General features: G+C 48.3%; 1 protein-coding gene across 4 annotated transcripts in view; it reads right to left on the reverse strand.

Annotated features, from left to right (window-relative positions):
• STK32C (serine/threonine kinase 32C) overlaps positions 1-20,377 on the reverse strand; it is a 108,588-nt gene that overhangs the window by 9,956 nt on the left and 78,255 nt on the right. For all 4 annotated transcript variants that reach the window (XM_026115891.2, XM_026115892.2, XM_064514424.1 and 1 more), the window contains 3 exons: positions 7,153-7,304; positions 3,403-3,576; positions 3,054-3,091 (listed from right to left, as the gene is read on the reverse strand). In XM_026115891.2, the coding sequence (XP_025971676.1) occupies positions 3,054-3,091; positions 3,403-3,576; positions 7,153-7,304 (364 nt within the window). The remainder of the gene's footprint in view (positions 1-3,053; positions 3,092-3,402; positions 3,577-7,152; positions 7,305-20,377) is intronic.

Raw genomic sequence — 20,377 nt, forward strand, 5'->3', positions numbered from 1 at the left:
AAATATCCAGCTTTTTTCACCCTACTTGGATACTCTACATTTTGTTCCAAGTTATCTGAGCTGAGATTCACAATGATTCTTCCAAGGTTTCCATGGCATAAACACATCAGCTGTCAGAATGCGTCTAAATCACACGGACATTCAGAAAATCAACAGGCTTCCTTTAGGACTGCAGTGCCTACTCCCCACTTTCTAAAATATCTCCAACCCCCGCATGGAGCACTGTTTTGACGGACTAAAATTCAAGGATGACTATGAGAAAAGATTAAAAAAGAAAAAAAAAGAAAGAAAAAAAGACTTGTCGAGTCTTATGGGATTCGGAGCTTCAAACCTGAGACAAAAACAAGTCCAAGTTTAAACATCCAATTTTTAACCATTTGGAAAACTTAAGTTCAACTTTAGTCCGTATGAGTGAACACGAGGTATATGACAACACTGACCCAAGGTGCAGCACAAAAATACAGGGACGCATAAGGCAGTGAGAAAAAGAATTGTAACAGTTTAAGCTTGCCCAGCTTAAACATTACTAATAAGCCTACCTTGGGAACTAGTAACCTACACCAGCTCCAGCGTTTGGTCATATTGATATATCCAGAACCTATATTTAGCAAAGAAGACAATAGGGAAATGCTATACTAAGATAACGCCATGGTAGCATTGATTTAAAAAAAAAATATCTGGAATTGCGTTTGGATGAAAGCCATTCCACCACAACTACCTCCAAATCTCCAGAGTAAAACCGTATTGACACTCTGTGCATAACACAGCAGATTTGGACCTGCTACTCCAAACGGAACCAGAACGATATTTTCCAAACCCTAAAACTGCATCTAGAAATCATTAAGATTGTCTGAAAAGTGCTGGAACACTTTCTCTGTTTCTACATTCTCTGTCATCGGGACAGAAAGTGAAAATTCTAGGAAAAAGGGGGGGGAAGCATGAAAAAAAAACCTCGTTACCAAGCTCTGGAAAACACCTACTCCTCCTAGATCTGCAGCCCAGTCTTGGACAGCCAAATAAAGGCAAATTAGACAAACACTCAAGTGATAGGATATTTTTTTGCACAGATCGGACATCTCCAAGTCTTTTACTATAATATTGCTGTTGAAGACACTGTTTGCCTCACACACAAACTATATGGGATCAGGAACAACGCGCATAAGCTGAAGCAACAGAGATTTCTGTAAGACGTCAGAACAAGTGTCTAGCAACAGAAATAGTCGAACACACGGGTAACTTGCTTAGGGAAGCGACCGTCTATCAACGGGTCTTCCAGAAACTCTGCAAGACAACTGGAGGTCAGGAACACCCAGACAGCGCTGAGGCTGCTTGAAAACATACGACGTGACTTCGGCAACGTGCCAGCCTGGTTTTCCATGATTTCCTAACCACCGTCTAGACCTGGCTTAGGGGGAGCCAGAGCAACCGCCGGCGCGTTGGGCTGCAAAGGAAGGCACCGCACTGCTGGCAGCCGCGTCCGAGTGTGATGGGAGGACTGGCTGATCCCACTGGTAGCATTTATTATTCCCCACTGATGAACACCCCGGCAATGCATGCAACAGCTTCCTACGCTTGGGGAAAAACAGCTCTCTGAGTCAGGACCACGCTCCTTCCCCACACACCGAGGACGGGTTAAATACGGACGGGCTGCTATGGGATTACGTAGTGCAAGGTGCCGCGGTTCCACCACGACATCCCTGCCTGTCCGCTCCTTCTGCAAAGACGCTGTCTGATGGCTGTGAACTATACACACGAAAAATCACGCTATCTGACCTCAAAAGAGCCAAAGACACAGGTACACATGAACAAGTTGTCGAGCAGTTGATTAGGACTTATCACTTAGCCAGTCTGCGTTCAAGTGTCTTCTCCAGATCAAAGACACTCTCTGTGAGGTCCTTGAAAGAGATTCTGCACAGAGAGAAAATCAGACCTCCCTACAGTCCAATCTAATACAAGAGGATTTTCACTGTGGGGAACACCACTGTTCTTTAATCCTTTAATTCAGACCACGCTTCCAACACAAACAAGAATGCTCTATAAAAGAGACCAGCTATGGTGCAATGTTCTCCCCTATATTGCTCAGATGAGTCTTCAAAGATTCCTTATATTGCAACCACATCAAAATAATGATTACTTCAAATACCTTATATAATCTGAGATGAGCGATAAAGAACAAAATCAAATATGCGCGTTGGTAGGTAAACAACTAGTCTCAAAACTGGCTTGTGGGTCATTATTTTCAAACCAACCTGAAATACAGAAAACCTACCCAGTCGCCATTCTTGAGGCTATTTTCTTCTGTCTGTCTATCAGGCTGCTCTGAAAACGGTGTGTAAATCACAAAACGTTTTGTCCTATTACTCAAAATCTTCTCTTTCTCATTTATGTTTGGGCATTATACCCTGCGCTGTTTTCTAACAAGCTTCCATGCAAGTGGAAGCTTTGGTTTTGATGAGCCTGTATGATAAAACTTGGTTTGGAGCCTGCTGTCCTGAGAGATTGTGTCCTCGTTTCGCAAGTTCTGCTCTGGGATAGAGGTCAATATAGGACCTCACATGGGATTTCTCCTGTGGAGACCTCCGAGAGCCACTACCAAGATGCTCTTAGTGAAGGTTTTTGAACTTACTCTGCCTGGCTCAATCCAGATCTCGACTCAGAAGAGTCTAGATCAAGAAGACATCAAAACTATCTTTTTTCCTGCTAAATAAAAGCATATGCTCAGACCACTCACTTCAAAACTCAATGTTTTTTCACTCTGTAAAGTGCTGTATTTCTTGCACGGACAAGCTCTGCAAAATAAGAGGCACTGGGGCTACTAGTGAGAGGAGAAGTAGACTGGGGGTGAACAGTCAGAGGGGTTATTGAGGAGGGGGGGTCGTGCACTTCCCTTTGCAGTTCAAGGCATACATACGACCAACCAAAGACCAAACAAATAAAAGGAGTGGTGCCTTTTACACCCTTTTTCCAGATAAAAAGACACACAGTATGTGGGACACTAAAAAATCAGTACCTTGTATGAAGGAGGTAGAAAACGCTAGACAGATAGTTCCTACCTTGCTCATCAAGGAGAATGTTGTCTGGTTTTACGTCTCTGGAAAACGAAACGAGGTTGTAGTAAGACGAAGTCTCAGTCACATTAAAGATGCAACTCAACAACAACAACAAAAAGCAACTTTTTGTCTATCAAAAATAGAAAGATATAAAACAAAAACATCCTAATGTGAGATAAGTCATTATAGTTCGGGCTAATAGAGACGCCGTGATCCACCTGGGGCAAAGGCAGCTTCCACCAGCTCCGGAGCTGCCCCGGCTCCCTCGGGCTACGGGTCCACGTGCTTCTCCGCGCTTGTCTAGCTACGCGCGCTCGTTTTCGGGAGCTCGGAGGAAGAGGCTGGGCGTTACCTGTGAATGATGTGCTGACTCCGCAGGTAGTCCAGCGCCAGAGCCATTTCGCAGATATAGAGCTTCACGGCTTCTTCCGTAAACTGCACGTTCTGCTGCAGGTGGTAGCGCAGGTCACCGCCCAGCAGCAAGTCCACCACCATGAACATGTCCTCCTCGTCCTGGAAGGAGTACCTGCGGGCACGGGGCAGTGAGCGAGCCGCCCGGCTCCCGCCGAACCGCGCGGGAGCTACCAAACCAAGTCAGGCGTTTTTTCTCTCTCTTAATTACACAGCACCTGTGAAAAACTGCAAACATTCCCACCACGAGCATATGCTGGCTTCAATGTTTACAGCTTTTTAATTAGGCAAACATAATTCAAGATGCTGTCTTGTTTTTTAACCTACCGCTATCGGAGCAACGTCTCCTTTGGGGATGCAGCTACCCCAATTAAACTCGTCCCCTCGCCCTGCCCCGCTCTTGCTGGCGTCTCTCCTCCCGGCGCTCGGGTAAGGATGCTGTAGTCACATCAGGAAAATCCTTTAAATTCCACATCCCAATAACTTCAAGGAGCGAGGTTTTAGGAGCTTCACTTCCCAAGGCACCTAGGGTTTGGGTCAACTCTTCCAACTCTTCAGCAAACCGCCCAACACGAACGGATTCCCGAGCCCTCATTTCTCAGGGACGGGGTGATTCCAAGGCAACTTCTCTGCACAACTAGAAGCTCTCCATCACCCCTCCTGCCCTAATGTGTCCGTGTCCAATTTATCTATTTGCTCTTGCGCCGTTGTTTTAATGTTTATCCCGATCTATGTCCAAGAAGGCACCATTTTCCCTCTCAACCTTCCTTTCATTATGCTAAAGATGCCTTGGTTCAGCCTGGAAGTCGGCTCCCTGGCTGCAGCGCCGTTGATCCTCCATTGCTGTCAAAGATGATCTCGGTGCGTTGCAGAGGCCCGGCTCTGCCCCAGCCGCTCCGCACGGCTTTCGGTCCTCGCGGGGAACTGCAGAACGGGCCTCGACAATCTCCTCCTCGGCTGCAGAGCCTCGCTGATGATGTGCACACTAAAATCACTGTTAAAGCAGCTCCCGTTGGCTGCTCAGGCACTCGGCAAGAGCCGTGCCGTTCGCATTTACGCTTTATGAGCGAGTCATCTCACCACAGATAAAGTTTGGAGCTTTGCTAATGAGTTATTTCTGTGTAACTTCAGACTTTCACTTGTAAAAAATACGATAAACCTGTACTTAAATTATCTCTGGATATTCTGAAAATGAATTACAAAACACAAACACTAACTTAGCCATAAAGACCAGAAAAAGACCCTTATATTTATTGTAGAGTAAAACGCCTCTATAAACTGGAAGTAGATTCCAAGGGAGAGTGACAGCGGTGAGGATACGCTACAGAATAACAGGCGATTGTTATATTTGGTTACAGCATTTCTACGGAAAGAATATGTGGGATTGTATAATCCTTATGAATCACACACTTCTGCTCTTATCCCAAATGTATGCTCATTCTAACTGCACAAGCTGAAAGGGAAACGTTTGCAAAGAGAACAAATTTTCTCAAAAAATTAATTACCTCCTGAAAAAATTAGGCGCAATTGTTAAAATGTTGAAAAAATCCATATGCACTTTGGCTATTCTGGAGTAACCAAGGAACAAAAGGTATGCAGGATATTATCGACTTTGATCCCTCTACTCTGCTTATTATACTTCTGGATTTTTTGAGTACATTGCTGCTCATCAAGCTGCCTGGAAGGCTGCAGCTAGCGAGAGAGCAAGCGGACGCCGGCAGCAATGCCGTTACCGGAGGTTGGGTCCGTCCCGCTGCCGGCGTGCAACTTTCCTGAGCAAAACTGCTCCTTTTCCTGCTGTGTCTTTCTGAAATCAAGGAACCATCCACAAGGGACTACTTCTAGCCTTAAAAACACATTTTGATAGTGATAAAAGCCTTGTAATCTCTGAGGTAAAACCATGTGCACTGCACATGCACTCCACTGCATTTTTTACACTGTTTGCGTATCCACTATTTTCCAGGTAAGCACAGCCTTTCTTTTACAATTACAATTTGCTCCTCTTAACAGCAGAGAAGTCGTGGCTGTAAGGATTTTAGGTAATCTGAAAAACTGCTGGACTGGAAATGCTGGCTACCTGGCTCGATTATACTCTCCAAACTGCAATACGACACACTAACTGCGACGCTACTACACGCACCAGCTTGCGTAGCTACATGCAAGGCGCTTGGGAAATAAATGCTAGGCAAAATTTCAAGCCACCCAGGTCACATTTCTAACATAGATAAAGGAGCACTCTTCTTTTCCTTTTCCATCTGTCATCCTCCCTCCATTCAATAGCAGCTCAAATGTTTTCCATCATTTTTCATAAGTGTCACTCTTCTTACGGTCTGGGAATGCAAGCTATGAATTACTTATTCCTGTAATCTTGCAGCATGTCATTTATTTGCTCCTCTCCCAGCTCCTTCTGACAGTGTTTGTTAGGTTTTTGCTAGCACAGAATCGGTTTTCGGCGTGCTGGTCTCACACGGGGAACGACGACGGGTTTTCTGTGCCACGGGAAGGTGCTCCTGGGCGGAGAAGCCGGAGAGTACAGGTCCACCCCGGAGTGGGCATCACGAGAGGACCACGAACCAACAGCCAAACACTCAACCAAAATTGCACAATTATCGTAGGATTTCCTGCGCCATTTTCTAAAATCTGCAAATGCATTCACATTGTGAAAAATCTGATAATGATACATCTGAGCTCTAAAGTAATGTATTTTATTTGACCAAGGAACCTGTTCTAAAGACCTTTGCCATTAGTTGTTCTCTAGCAAAAGGCCAAACACCTGATAATTTGAACAGATCATGCATTTTTCTCAGAAACAGATCACTAAAAATAGTAACATTTCAAATCGCTCAAAAATGGCTTGATTGCAGGTGCAATGGCAAAAAGCATACTATTAGTGGATAATTTTTTATCATCTAATAAAAAAAGTGTCATACTAGGTTAAAAACCTAACAAATATAGTTAGTCCATAATCCCTTTGAAAGCAGTAAGTGGTCTCTGCAGCGGCAGCTGCTCTTGGGGCCGGCGGGTTCCCGGGGGCCATGCGGCCGGCACTGCCCGCCCGCCCACGCTGCCGTCCCCGCAGGGGCTGAGCACCGCTCCGAAAGCAAGGCATGCTTAAAATCCCCTCTGGGGAACGCTGAAGTCTCCGGGAGAATTAGGACCTATCTCAGAAACGCTCTTTGCTGAACACGGTGGTTATGCTTGAGAGCAGTTCATATAATCTATTAGCAAATCCCTGTGAGACTGAGTCCTCAGAGGGACTGGATCTTTAACACCTGTATAAAACACTACACAATTCGTATAATCTTTGCATTAATAAAAGTTATAAATCAACACCTCTGAAAAATGCTAGTTCCTTTGGATTTCCCAAAGTACAGAAATACTTCGCAGTTAAATTGGCCGGTGGTGCCTTAGTAGATACTTGATATTGGCGGATTTGCAGGAAGGCTTGCTTAGAAAAACACAGACTTTTAACGGAAACAGATAAGCTAAGATGTTTTGAAATGCTTGATGACACAACGCTTGGGTAGCTTCTGCTTCAAGCCCTGCTTCCTCCACTACCACCTTCCATAGCACCAGGGATTTTTATGGTAGTGACTCACTGGACTTCTCTCACGATCTCGCCGAGGTGCACGAGGACCGGCAGTTTCACCTAATGCGTGTTCGGATGCACGTCCCGAGAGGAGACACTCACCAGAGATTCACCAGGAACACGTGCTCGATCTCCTGCAGGATCTCCAGCTCCCTGAACACGTTGCGAACCTCATCCCTTTCAATGCACTGCTGCTTGTTCATGTACTTCATGGCATACATCTTCTCGGTGTCTCTCTTCTGGACAATGCACACCTAAAACACCACAAAAGGGGGAAAAACCCAAAAGATATAGTCACGCGAGCTATAGCCTCACTCATCTGCCAGGCATCGGGCAAGCAGCAGTCCAGGGCCTCCAAACCCCAGCAGCACCAGGGTCACACCTCCATTAGCCACTTAAACCCATCATCACCCTGACACGAAGAGTCACGATTGCCCCGACATGCAGCACACATTGATTTTGGGTATCAGAGAGGTTAATCTGTCATCAGGCCCCACTATCCTGCTCTGTTGAGAAGAACAAAACCAGTGGGCTTGAATATATTTCCCAACTAGTATTTCCTTTGGCGCATCTCCCTACGATTCTTCTGAGAACTAACGACACTTTAATTACCAAGGTAACTGTTTTTAAATGAGCTAATGAAAACTCTACCTCTGGTATAATTATGTCTGTCCTCCTTTAATTATCAGACACCGTTATGATGACAATGTACTGGATAGATTTTCTCGGAAAAAAAATAATTGGGCGTTTTGGTCATACGGCCCTCATCTGGAACAGCAAACTGCGACTGACCCAAGGTGACTTCACACGACTCATGAGAGAGAAGATAACATGTCTACAGCACCGGGAGCAAGCAGAGAGGACGGTTTGTGTAGATGGCAGGAAAAGCCACAGACGAGACCTAAGCCGCTGAACTGCTCTGCACTTGTAACGCACTCCCATTAATAACAATTTGCAAGTGCTAATGGCACATAACGTAATATCATCAAGGACACATTACAGCAGGAAGGTGACAGAATAATAGGTGGTTATCATTAGCCAGATAAAAACATCCCAATTAGGGGCACACACGGAAATTACGGGGATTATTTTGCAGTTGTCATCACAATCACTATTTGAACAGAAAATTATGGATTTAAATAACTACACACACACCTCAGGTTGAAAGGACTACTTCTCGGACGGCTTGTCCTAAACAATTTTAGCTTGAGTGAAGTCAAATATAGCCAAACCCAGGCTCCATTCACAGATACAGAACTGCAGCTCACGTTAAGACCAGCCCAACCAAGCTGGCTCATGCGGAGCAAAGCAAGGGGAGGGCTGAAGCGTGGCTCTCGCTGCCTCTGGAAATGCCACGCAGCGTGGACTGCTTCCTCGGCCGCCGGACCAGTCACCGCTAACGCAACAGCGATGGCTGGGCTCGCCGGCCGACCGCAGTAACCACCACGGCCAAAGAGGCTCCAGAGCGGCAACACCAAAACCTCTCTAGGCATCTCCCAGCTCTTCCCCTTCTGTGCTGGTCTGGAGACGGAGGTTACGCTGGTAGAGTCACAGGGCTGATTCATCACTGCGTTATTGCCGTTTTTGTTCTTCGGTGGGTCTTCGGCGGCAGGCAACAAGGCACATGGACCTTATGATCTAGCCACCGCTGGCACTCCCGTTGCTGGGAAGGGACACCAAAAATGTCTCCTTATCTCCAGCCTGAACTCCTTTCTTTCCAACATACACCCATGATCACTTGTCCCATCCCTCCCCTCTGCAAAGAGCCCGGCCGCGTCTCCTCAACGGCCCCGCTCAGGCCCGGGGCACTCACTGCCATGTGCCAATGTCTCTCCTCTAAGTTCCTCCTTATTGGCTTTATTCCTTTTCCGTATTTTCATCAGATGATTTCCATCATGCCTCTTCACTTTCATATTCCTATTAAAAACCGCTTTGTGCTCTGTAACAGCACAGTATATCACTGCCCAGCAAGCTTTAATCACCGCAGAGCCATCTTTCAAAAGCAAACTGAAACGTAATTTTCAGTAAAGCTATCAGATTGTGGGAAAATAGCCTATGCCAAAGGCTTCTTGTGGTTTGCAGCCTTATCATCTGCTGAACCAGTCAGAGAGCCGAGCAGTGATCAGCAGCAATTAACTGAACCGGGAGTTAGAACCCGCATCAAGATTTCTGTCTTGCAGAAACGCCAACGTAGGTAATATCAATGTATGCAGGGCGGTGATGAACGTAAGCAAACAGGAAAGAGACCGGGCAAAGATTTAAAATATCCATAACAACAAAAAAACCACAGGCTTTATCCTGCAGCAGTTAGGGTTTGCTCTAGCACGCGCGAGCAGGGTGGCTACGCGGATTAAGACGCTTGCTGTTTTTACGATTCTGGCATACGAAGCATTTAACACATGCTCTGCGTGTGAACGCCGAAAGAGTCATCTGCCTTGAAGACAACCTTCTGAGACTGAGTTTTCCAATAAAACCTTCTATTTTTGACGTCAGCGCGGCACCGGGTTTCACGCTACGCTTGACCTCTGCTCCGTGCAAGACAGAAGAAGGTGGTCAGGCGGGCGACGCGCGGCTCTGCGGTCGGGGAGGCCGAGCTCCCGGAGCCGAATGACGCTGCTGGGTGTCCTCTGCGACCGCGAGGAGCCAAACCGAGCTGGCGCGGGGCAGAGCAAAGCCTCCGCTGCCGGGTGTGCTACTGCCAGCAACGCGGCCACTCCGCAATCAGTGAGTAGCAGCGCTGTTTGAGCAGCAATGGACTACGCGTACCAGACCCTAGGTTAAGGTGGAGGAGGTCTTCTCCCAGCCTGGTGACATCCCTGGAAAGGCAGAGAGCTTCCAGGCTCGGTGACCTCCTGGAGAGGCTCTGCGCTCCGTAACTTATCTGCGACCGTATCATCAGCTGTGTCGTGCCTTGGCAACTACGACGAGGTTGGACAGCCCGTCTCGCCACGGTCCCATCGCCGTGGCCGTCTGCGTCGAGCCGAGCAGCGCACGGCAGGGTCTCCCGACCCCCGGACCCCGCGACCTGCACTGCTCCCCTCAGCCGCGCGTGCGGGCGCAAAACCACATCACCTACAGCTGCCAGAGACCATCTGTAACACAAAAGCATACGGCAAAATCCCTATTTAGTGCAAATCAATAATAACGAGCTACCTAGCCCAACTGGAAGCACCAGGAGGATCTGACTTCTGCCTAACGCACACTAAACTGGTTGCACATTTTAAAAAACATGTGGAGATAACTTTATCTTTTATAATTTCTTTGAGCAAAAAAGATCTAGCTATATGCCTTTAAAACATGGTCATTGCTATATAACGTCTCTAAAAACAAGCCTGCGAGTAGTTGCCATCCAGACACTAAGCAACATTGTTCTCCGATTTCAGTTTATTTCACATTAAGGCTAGAAGTTCATTACTTTCTCAGTAATTTTCTTTGGTTTATGTTTTTGTTTTTAAAGAACCGGAAATACAACCAAGCATCGTGGAGTTTCTCAAACGAGCGATTCTGACTCGCCGTACCTTAGCGTGTGTTGCATTTCATAACAATGTCACCTGCTCCGTGCTTCGCCGAGGGGAGAAAAAGCTTGCACAATAAACGAGAAAACGATGAAAGCTGCTTGTCCTCAGTGATCGCAATAAACAGGTTTCTGAGCTGCCACTGTTGTCACCTACATACCAGACCATCCCAGTTTCAGGCTCTCCAGAAATCTTTGTTCTGTGTTTTCTAGGAAAGGGACTGTGGGAGGCAACAGAAGTCGTCTTCCCCCCCAGCTCTGGGGGTCGCGGCGTGGCGGGGCGGATCCACGCAGAGGGAGGGCGGCAGCCGGGTCCTGCCCGCTGGCCGCGTTGGCGCAACCTGCTCTGCCCCCGGCGAGGGAGCCGCTCCGCTGGTGGGGTCCGCGTGCAACGGGCCCTCCCACGGCTGCCCAGCCCCACGGGAGCCCGCGCCGCACCCAGCCACGGCAGCGAGAGGGCTTCTCCTCCAGCGCTCCACACGCGCGCTGGCTGCATTGCTAAAACCACGACGGCTAGTAAGAGGTAATGGCAATATTAACGCAATTGTTGACAGAGATCTAATGCTGGTCTAACTAACGTAAGAACCTGGTCCGTTCTGTGCTTAGCAGGGTTTGACCATTCAGGTCCTCCACGACAAGCAGCACTCCTCCATAAAATGTCTCTGATTGCAGAAGGACGGCACGTGCAGAAATGTAAGTGCCCCAACATGTATCTTTTTCCTCCTTCTCTATTCATGCATCTGCTTCTGCAGGAGGAATAAATATCTACTTGGTAACAAGTCGAAGTGTTTTTATTTTTAATTAATCTAGAAGCATTTTTCCAGCAGATCCAGGTTGCATGACAATGTAAAGCAATGCAAGAAAGCAGAAAGGAGAGATTGCTTTGTCCTCATTTCTGCATAATAGGGCTCCTCGCTGCACAAAGGAAATTTTTTTCAGCGGTTAAATACAGCCATTAGAAAAAATTGTATGTAATGCTGCCAGATTAGCGATGCAGAAGGCAGGCATCAGCTGGTAGTATATTGCTCAAGACGTGGCATATAAAAGATTTAATAGAGTCCCAGATACCCTGAACATTCAGCTGCTGCCAAATGGTTTGTACACAGCTGCCTTTGCTTTTATTGCATTAAAGGCACAAAGGGTTTGGAACTCACATTTACTATTCAGGACATGAGATATGCATTTACCCTCATTTTGCTCTGCCTTTACGATGCCCCAGACCATGACAATGCCTCTATTGTCATCAGAGCTGGCAGCCCGCGCTCTTCCGAAGCTGGGGCAAGCTAGGTCTCCGCTGAGCTCAGGCTGTTTTTTTGTAAATTTTATTAATTTAGAGAAGACTTACAAGGGTTATTGACCTACATTACATTAAAAAAATAATGGGAGGAGAAAACTAACTCTTGGCTTTGAAATACTTCTCTGGTTTTAACTCTTATAAGGTAACTCTTAACGCTTTTAAGGTAAGAGTTATCACCAAAACATGCAGTACATGAAGCCTAAATGTACAGACGGTCCTAAAGGCATCAGGATCACTTAGGTCTTCTCAAAAGAAGGCCGGATCACACTTGGGTAGAGCCACGGACACAACCCAACATTTTTTAAATGATTTTTTTCCCGTGGTTTCTTGGTACGTTCCCAAAGTCCTTATGCATCCCACGCTAGCCAGAGCGGAGGCACCGAGCACACGTAGAGCACCTTGCAAATACCTTTAACAAGATTTTTTTTTTTAAAGTAGTCTCAAACATAGAGAAGGAAAGAGATGAGCTTTTTAACCAAACTGGCCAGTAGTTGATAAAGCTTACTCCGCTAGTTGCAACATTTTTGTCTTTAAGTGGATTTTGATTTAAAGAAGAGTGAAGAAGCAAGAAACACCTTGCAGGAACAGCAGAAGACCAGGAGTCCTGGCCACCGAACCATGAAACGAGAGCTGCCGAGCTCTGTACAGGCTGCGGATGGTCACGGGGAGCACCACTTATCCGGTTCTCTATCTGTAAAATACCCCTTTGTGAGTTGTGGCTTAGGATGTGCGTACTACTTACATATCCGAAGCACTCCACAAAAAATTCAATGAAATTCCCCATGATACATGCAGGCGAGCTGTTCCTTTACGACGTTCTTCCATGAACCATTAGAGCAGCCTCTATGTTTTGTGCATAAAGTTTGTTTTCATTGGTAAAAGCAGTCAAGGATTTAGCCTTAATTTGTTCACCTTTCATTTTACACCCAAGCGATTTTAGCCATTGACGCGTTGCCTTTCTTGAGGGCAGAAAAGTGGCTGCGTTGCTCTCTCTGCCGCTACCGCTGCGTCACCCCGCGCGGCCCGGCTCATCTCCCCGGCCGCAGAGCTGTCCCCGGGGCTTCCCATCGCCAGGAGATTTCATTCTCTGTCGAGCTGACAGCAAATCCATCCCTTAAACTTCCCCAATAATCGACAAAACGCCCAAACGTCAAGCAGGCTGATGCACAGACCGATGTGCAGCTGCAGCGCTGAATTTCAGATGAAGCCACCGAACTTGCACAAAAAGGCTCCGCCGCGAAGGCTGCAGCATCAGAGGTGGAAATGCCACCAAACTCAGGGGAACGGGGCCTGCGCGTGCTCACGGCCCCGGCGGGGAGCTGCAGAGGAGCGAATGCCCTCGGGACTCCCACCCGAGCCTCCGCGCACGGGTGCCCGCCACGTCCCGGATCAGCGCGGTGCCAGCAGCAAGGAGGACCTCTCCTGCCCGGGACGGCCACCGTGGCCGCGCTCGGCCGGGAGCCGAGGCGCAGCGAGGAGAGCAGCGTGCCCTCGACCTCCGCCGGGCGACGGCTGGCGCGCGGTCCCGTCCTCCAGCGGTGCAGCCGGCTGGCCCAAGGGCCACCACCGAAGCACCGTGCAGGGCGTCCCACCAGCTGCCGCGGCCAAACGCGCGTTGAAAGGAACAGTTTTGCGCTATTCGGATACGGAGGCCCAGGAACAACAGGCCCTGCTGCAGAGCAGGATGCATCTGTGCATCTGTGCGAGCATCGTAACGCACGACGTGGATGCTCGGTGACACAGACCAGGACCAGGCTAACGTGCAAACGCAGACGGAAAGGACTCCCTGCAAAGAGACTCAGCGCAGGGGTGCAGAGCTGAGAAGACCACACGGGAAAGGGCGAGGAAGCACCGGGGCGGGAGCCGGGCATCCTGCGGGGCACCAGAGCCTCCCGCCCCGCCACCGAGCCCCAGCGACAGCCTCGGCAAGACGCGGCTGCGACGTCCCACACAAATTCCGCCGCTCTAATACGGAAACGCAGCAACGCGAACAAAGTTCACCTGATTTTCTCTGGGCATCTGGAAATCAAAGGGGCAGGAACGAGGAAGCCAGCGTGAATTTGTCTATCGTGAAGAACAAACAGCCCCCAAAGCTGCAACAGCTGGTGTGGCTACGAGCCCATCGCCACCGAAAGGAGCCTCGCACTGTCTATTTTTGCCACCTTCCAATAGATTCTGGGGCAACATTAGGGGTTTTAAATATCAGATCACAGTTTAAGGATTAGAAAGCAAAAAAAAAAAAAAAAGGAAAATAAGTTGGGATTAAATAAGTGCAACATGTCTGAGGGACCTGCACTTTTGGCTGGTTTGTTTTCTATTACCATCTAAGCCATGACCGTAAGTTGCCCGTGGATGAACCTTGCTGTTGCAGTAAGGAGCACATGTATCACTTACACTCTCACACAAAGCATATCTTACGAATTAAATTGAAAACACAGATGGAATTTATCTCAGATTCTGTAGGATCAAAACATTCTCTGTCGCACAGTGGATTAAGGAGCAAAACCAGAAACAAAGTCCATAAATTTCCAGGAATTATTTGACTTCTTACTCCCCTGCATCTCTTACTGAGATATTTCTACAAGAGTTATTTCCATTTTGCGCCCAACCATGGCATGAGTTGGAATGGAAATAGCAGGAATTTAGGTGTTTTTGGTGTCCAGGTGACTCACAAATTATGCCCTTTTTTCCCTAGAACTCTTCTTTGCTCTTCTTAATTCAGGATACTTTCCCTGCTCCTCTACATTTTTGCTGTTTTGTATATTTTTCAGTCCAACTTACTTCCTATCTCTCAGGCTTCGACTTTTCTCCTTTAGAAATTCCGTAACTTTTTTCCTGCTGATTCCGAATGAATCCAAAGTGCTAAAATCCCCACTCAGACTAAAGGTCACCTACTCATCTAATAGCATGGCCTGAGCTATCTCCAACTAATGATAATGAGACAGCACAATTTGTCCGTGGGCTCCACCAAAAGCAAGTCGTCTGCATTCTAGGCAGCATCTGCGAAGCTGATAATACTTGAGATTGCTTAATCTCTGCTGCACAAAGATTATTTTTTCCTTCTGCAAATGCAGATGTCATTCTGAATTAAAGACCTCATGATCCCGTCCTCTGTGGGATATTACTGCCACATCTGATGCAAATACCCACAGTGAGGTTCGAGATCTTCCTTTCGCTTTTGAAATGTGAGTGGTAGATTTTCGTTTTGAACCTTTTAACGGCTTCTACTTTTGAAAGACCAGACAAATGCACTGCAGTCCTTGCATACGTACAAGTCCTACCGACTCTGGCTGACAGCCATCAGAAGCTGCAGTGTTCAGACTTGGATTTCACTTATTTTATTTTTGGAGTAGAGGTCAACGCTTAGCATTAGCAAGCACTATGCATTGATATCGAGCACCTTAACCCTGCACGATGATAGTGAACCAGGGGCAGATTCTGCTCCAGTTCATAAAAACGCTTGCCCAAAAACAGTGATTTATCCTCCAGTTTCTGCCGACTTCCCCCGGGTATTCACGTCTGGACTCCTAGATGGGGAAAACCTAATAAACTCAAATTAGATATGCAAATGGTTTAAATAATCCTCATATTTCCCGTTCTCCGGAGAAGGAAAGCGCTGCAAGTGAGTGGTCACTTCTGGGAAAGGCCGTGGCTCGGCTGAGGCACCGCCGGGGCTCGGCTGATGCCAGCAGGTCAGCAAACACCCGGCGCAGCCGTTTTCATCCCTCAGACACAAACCAGCTCCCACGAAGTCATTAGACATTCACACAGCCAAAGGCACCACAGAATTTGGCCCCAAACTTTTGATAAATGAAACATCAGTCACCTCTGATATCGAGTATTTTCCGTGGCAGCAGCCCAGGCATCAGATACTGCCCGCAGGTGAGCACGACAGCGCAAAAAGCACAAAATATTCTGCAAAAAGCACAGCGCACTTCAGCTGCTCAAGTTCAGCAGGCAGTAGTGACTGTCACGCCGGCTTAGGTGCCGGACACGGCACGCTCGGGCAGTGTCACACATCGCAGCGCTGGTCTGAGGACCACGGCTGGGGACCTCGCGGCACCCACCAGCGGGGACGAGGGCAGGGTCCACTCACTCTCCTCTTCTTGCCCCCAAATCCCTCCCATTTCCCAGAATATCCCGCAGCAGTGCTCGCTGCTGTGGTCAGGGGAAGCCCGTGGGCCCAGTGCCCAGTCTGGAGATAAACCAGCCGATTTTGGCTCTCGCGGCTTGGTCTCCTTCTGTGCCACCCCTGACCTGGGACTGCGCAGGAAATCATTCCCCTGTCTGGTTAACGACCTTTGATTAGTACTTCAGGAGCAGAGAATAATGCTATTTACCTAAGTCTGCTTGCCCTCAGCGGCTGGTGTCCCTGCCACCCAGAGTAACCGTCCTCAGCAATCGACAGCTCTCCACAGCCGCTCCGTCTCCCCCAAAAGTGAGACCCTCCGCTTCGCTGCCCACCTACCGTCACATCACTGGGGTGACGCTGACGCCTCTACACCGTCGCCGGGTGTAGCGAAGCCCGCGTTCAGCCTGCAGACACACGGCGAGAGGAGCACCTGCCTTCAGAGTGCAGCTACCAAATGCCAGCCGCGTGGGATGATATTTTTCATGACGATTGCTTTGTTTCCACGATTTTTTATAGCAAGCCCTAAGCTGTCATCCGGCTTGCACGGCTGAAACTTGAAATTTGAAGCATAAATGTAAAATTAGGCTTTGGGGCTGCCTGAGGGACAGTGTCTTCATGCAGGGACAGTCATCTCGGCAACCTCTCCGTGGATGCACGCTGCCAAAGAAAGGAGAGATTTGGGATCTCTAGCAGAAAGAGCAAAGTTGTTACTTCTTGGGGATCAGAAGCAATGAAGACGCACTTACGGCTGATGGACAAACAACTAAGCCTTCTTCAGAGAACGGGGCTCAGTGCTGACCACTGGATTTGGGGCTAGGAGGGAAGACGGCAAAACCAGAGACAGTGAATTCCTCTTTCGTACAACGAAGCGGGGATTAGTTTTTGTTTTCTTGCTAAACAGAGTGAGTTTGTTAAGCAAATGAAGACGGTAAAGCAGATATGATAGCTTAGTGTAAATTATGCATTACACATTCTGTTGCTGAAAAAGCCCTCAAATACTGATTTTTAACGAGTTCCTCTTATTTAGACCAGTCTTATTCTACGAGCTCATCTGCTAAACTAAGAAAGGCAATAAACTGCTCATTTCTCTGAGTACGTTCATGCTCGAAAAAGTGGCCATGTATGACCAACTGGGATTAAATTATTCTTACGTAGCCTTTGAAGAAGAAGAGTTGGAGAGGACTTGATTTGGCATTAACTTCACAATGGGTAGAGTGGAAATGCAGCACTCACAACTGCGCTGTCCGATCGTGCAAGACCACAGTATCACAAATGCAGAAAAAAGAAAAGGAAATGCCTATATTGCTTCTGATAAGGAATTTTCTCTCCAACTTCTTAAAGAAGGAGTGCAGCTTCCATTAAACCAGAAATAATTCAGCTCCCTCTCTCCATCCCTTTGCACTGGGAAAACAAAAATACTAGTTTTTTCTGTTTAGTTGAACCCCAGAAAGGTGGAGTGACAAAAATACTGTGAGCAAACTTTTCTCTGTTGCTGCAAGCCACTGAAGTCAGTGGAGCTGGATGACTTATGATCGCAGCACACTACCCATGGGGATTCACAAGACCTCCCCATTTTCTACCTGTGACACAGGCTTACTCCCCTGCTCAGGACTGGGCTTAGGAAGGCTCTGACGGTGAAAGAGTCAAGTCCTGGGCAGGATTCAGATAAGTTTGGATATGATTAATCATAACGAACAAAACAGTTTGGATATGATTAATTCCATCCATTTGGATAATGATACAAAGCAAAAATTTCTGGCAGCTGTAAGGGCTGACGAACGAGAACACTCTCCACCTCGCAGCTCTCCCGGGCTGCAGTCTGGCTGCGCTTGTTGCCAGCGCTGCTCGCTGAGCACTTCGCTGATTTTCTGAACGTGAAAGACCCTGAGATGTGAACTGCCCCTGCAATTGCCCCTCTCCGGCGGTGCAGCGCGCGCGGCAGTGCAGGAACCATGGGACGGTCGAGGCCGGCAGGACCCCCGGAGATGCTCTGGTCCCAGCCCTGCCCAAGCAGGGCAGCTGGAGCAGGTTGTGCTCCCGGGACCGTGTCCAGTCCGGTTTGAGTATCTCCAAGGATGGAGACTGCACAGCCTCTCTGGACAACGTGTCCCAGTGTGCAACCACCCTCACAGTAAAGTAGTTCTTCTTATTTTAAGTAGAATCTCTTAAACTTTGATTTCTTTTATTTCCTGAAGTGTCAAGTTGGAAAAAAGACAGGGGCCAGCCCGGGAGTGATCCTTCACAAAAAAGATGCATCATCAGTACTGTGAGGTTGCGGTAAGACTGGACAACGCTTTCTGGCCATCTTTCTGCATTGGGACAATTTGATGCCTCTTACTCGGATACACATAATGCTGTCTTCAAAGTGTCTGCGCCACTCGCTCACCCTCTTTTTCAGAGCGGCTCTATACCAATAACTGAAAACACAATCTTGCCAATTATCTTTAAAAATTAAAATCAATTATCAACTGCTACCAGAAAAGTAATAAAAAAAGATCATGTTATTTTGTATATAGAAACCAAAGGCGTTTGACACGGCCACAAAATGCCCGTTCCTTACTTTAAAGCAATGGCTGATGCTATTTAAAAGCAATCTTTATATCCATTTTGTATTATGATTGCATTGGCGGTAATTGAAATACAATCTCTGCTTGGTAATTAACATCTGTGCAAGATTTGCAATTAAAAAGATAACATTAATTTGTTCTACAGTTCTAATAAACATTAAGGATAAAAACAGCTAATCAAAAACCTTTTTTTGGGCAAAGCCAAGATAACAAAGCTTCAGCTGTCTCCCACGTATGTTTTCAGAGAAATAATTAAAATATCAAGGCTTCGGGAACTGATGTTCTCTGGCAAGCGGCTGCGTGACGTTCTGCTGGAAGTGTGTGGCTGTTTCCAGAGGACCATCCACCGGTTTGGTGCCGGCGGGGAAGGAACCCGAGGAACCAAACTCTTCCCCCGGCAGCATTTTGAACGCACGCGACTCCGAGCTCTGCCGACACGCCGGCGACGGAGGTTGGGTTGCGCCAAGGCTGGAAGCGTCTCCGCTCGCAGCAGCGCTGCATCCCCCGCTCACGCTGCAGTCAGACGGCTTATCAATTACTGCCAGCCCAGGGCTCCCCGTGGGGCACTGCGGCGAAGGACACGACACTCCGTCTATAAATAACGTGGTTCATCTGGAATCAGGAAGCCTCATTTTCCAAGTCTTCCTCGTCCGGTCACGGTCACAACCCCTGGGGCCACCAGCAAATGACCGACACCGAAAGCATCTTTCGTCTTCCCTCGATGCCACTCGCTTAGTCTCTCTGACTGTTTTGATCTCCCTAATTTGCCTGTTGGTTCCCCAGAACTGTCCTTGACAAGTCAAGGAAAACAACATCTATAAAGGGGAGGAGAAAAGACCGTGAGTTAGAGGTTGTGCTGAGGGACAGCGAGTATCAGGTGTGAAACACTGGTAATCGCCACTGAAAATCACCTCACATTTATCAAATCGACTTCATCACATCAAAAGCGTTCTCAGAGAGGCAACGCTGGGGTTGGCTTGCTGGCAAAAGCAACAACCTGGCAGCTGGGTACCGAGTACCCGCTTATACTGACCGACTCTGTAGCGGCTGCAGGCATTTTCCTCTGAAAACACCCAGAAATGAGAAAATAGGGAAGGACAGAAAGCCCGAAGAAGTGCTGGTTTGGGGACAGCTGAAAGCGTAGCTTTGGGCAGCTGTGCAAGTTGGCAGGACAAATGGGGAACAAACAATTTAATGGGTCGCTTCCCGCACTAGCGGCCCACGAGCACACCCAAAGGCGCAAACCTCGGCCAAGGTTCCAGCCCCGGGCAAGCGGGCTCTGCTGGGGTGCCGTGGCTGTCCTCAGCCCCCCTTGCAGGGTTTTCACTGCTCAAGTCAGCAGGGCCTGCGGACTGTGCAGCAGCAGGCAAGGGCGGGGGGTCTGCAGGTGCCATCGGGGTGCAACGTCCCCGCCGGCTGCACGTTGTCTTTGCCGAGCGATGGGATTTTCCGCAGTGGCATCAGGCAAAGTGAAAGGGTGTCAGTCTGCGAGGTGAAGGGGTTCTGCACAGACCGGCTCAGGTTCCCACAGACCGGGCCTAACTTTGATCCAGACTCTAAACGCATCCTAAGCAACTCCCAGAAGTTCCCCCAACTGCTTGGTCCCACTCGCAGCTCCAGCTCAGGCACCTTCCCGTCTCCACCGCAAAGGACACGTTCTGGGAAATGGGTCTGGCACAATTCAGAGCAACCCTGTGGCACCCTGATCTGAACCTACAGAAGTTGTTCGCTGCCCCGCAGCCTCCGAGTCCCCAAGCCGGCAGACTGTCCCGGCCGCAGCGCCGGAGGCTGGCAGCAGCGGGGAGGCCGCGTCCCCC

Source organism: Dromaius novaehollandiae, chromosome 6, assembly GCF_036370855.1.
Source record: "Dromaius novaehollandiae isolate bDroNov1 chromosome 6, bDroNov1.hap1, whole genome shotgun sequence".
NCBI lineage: Eukaryota > Metazoa > Chordata > Aves > Casuariiformes > Dromaiidae > Dromaius > Dromaius novaehollandiae.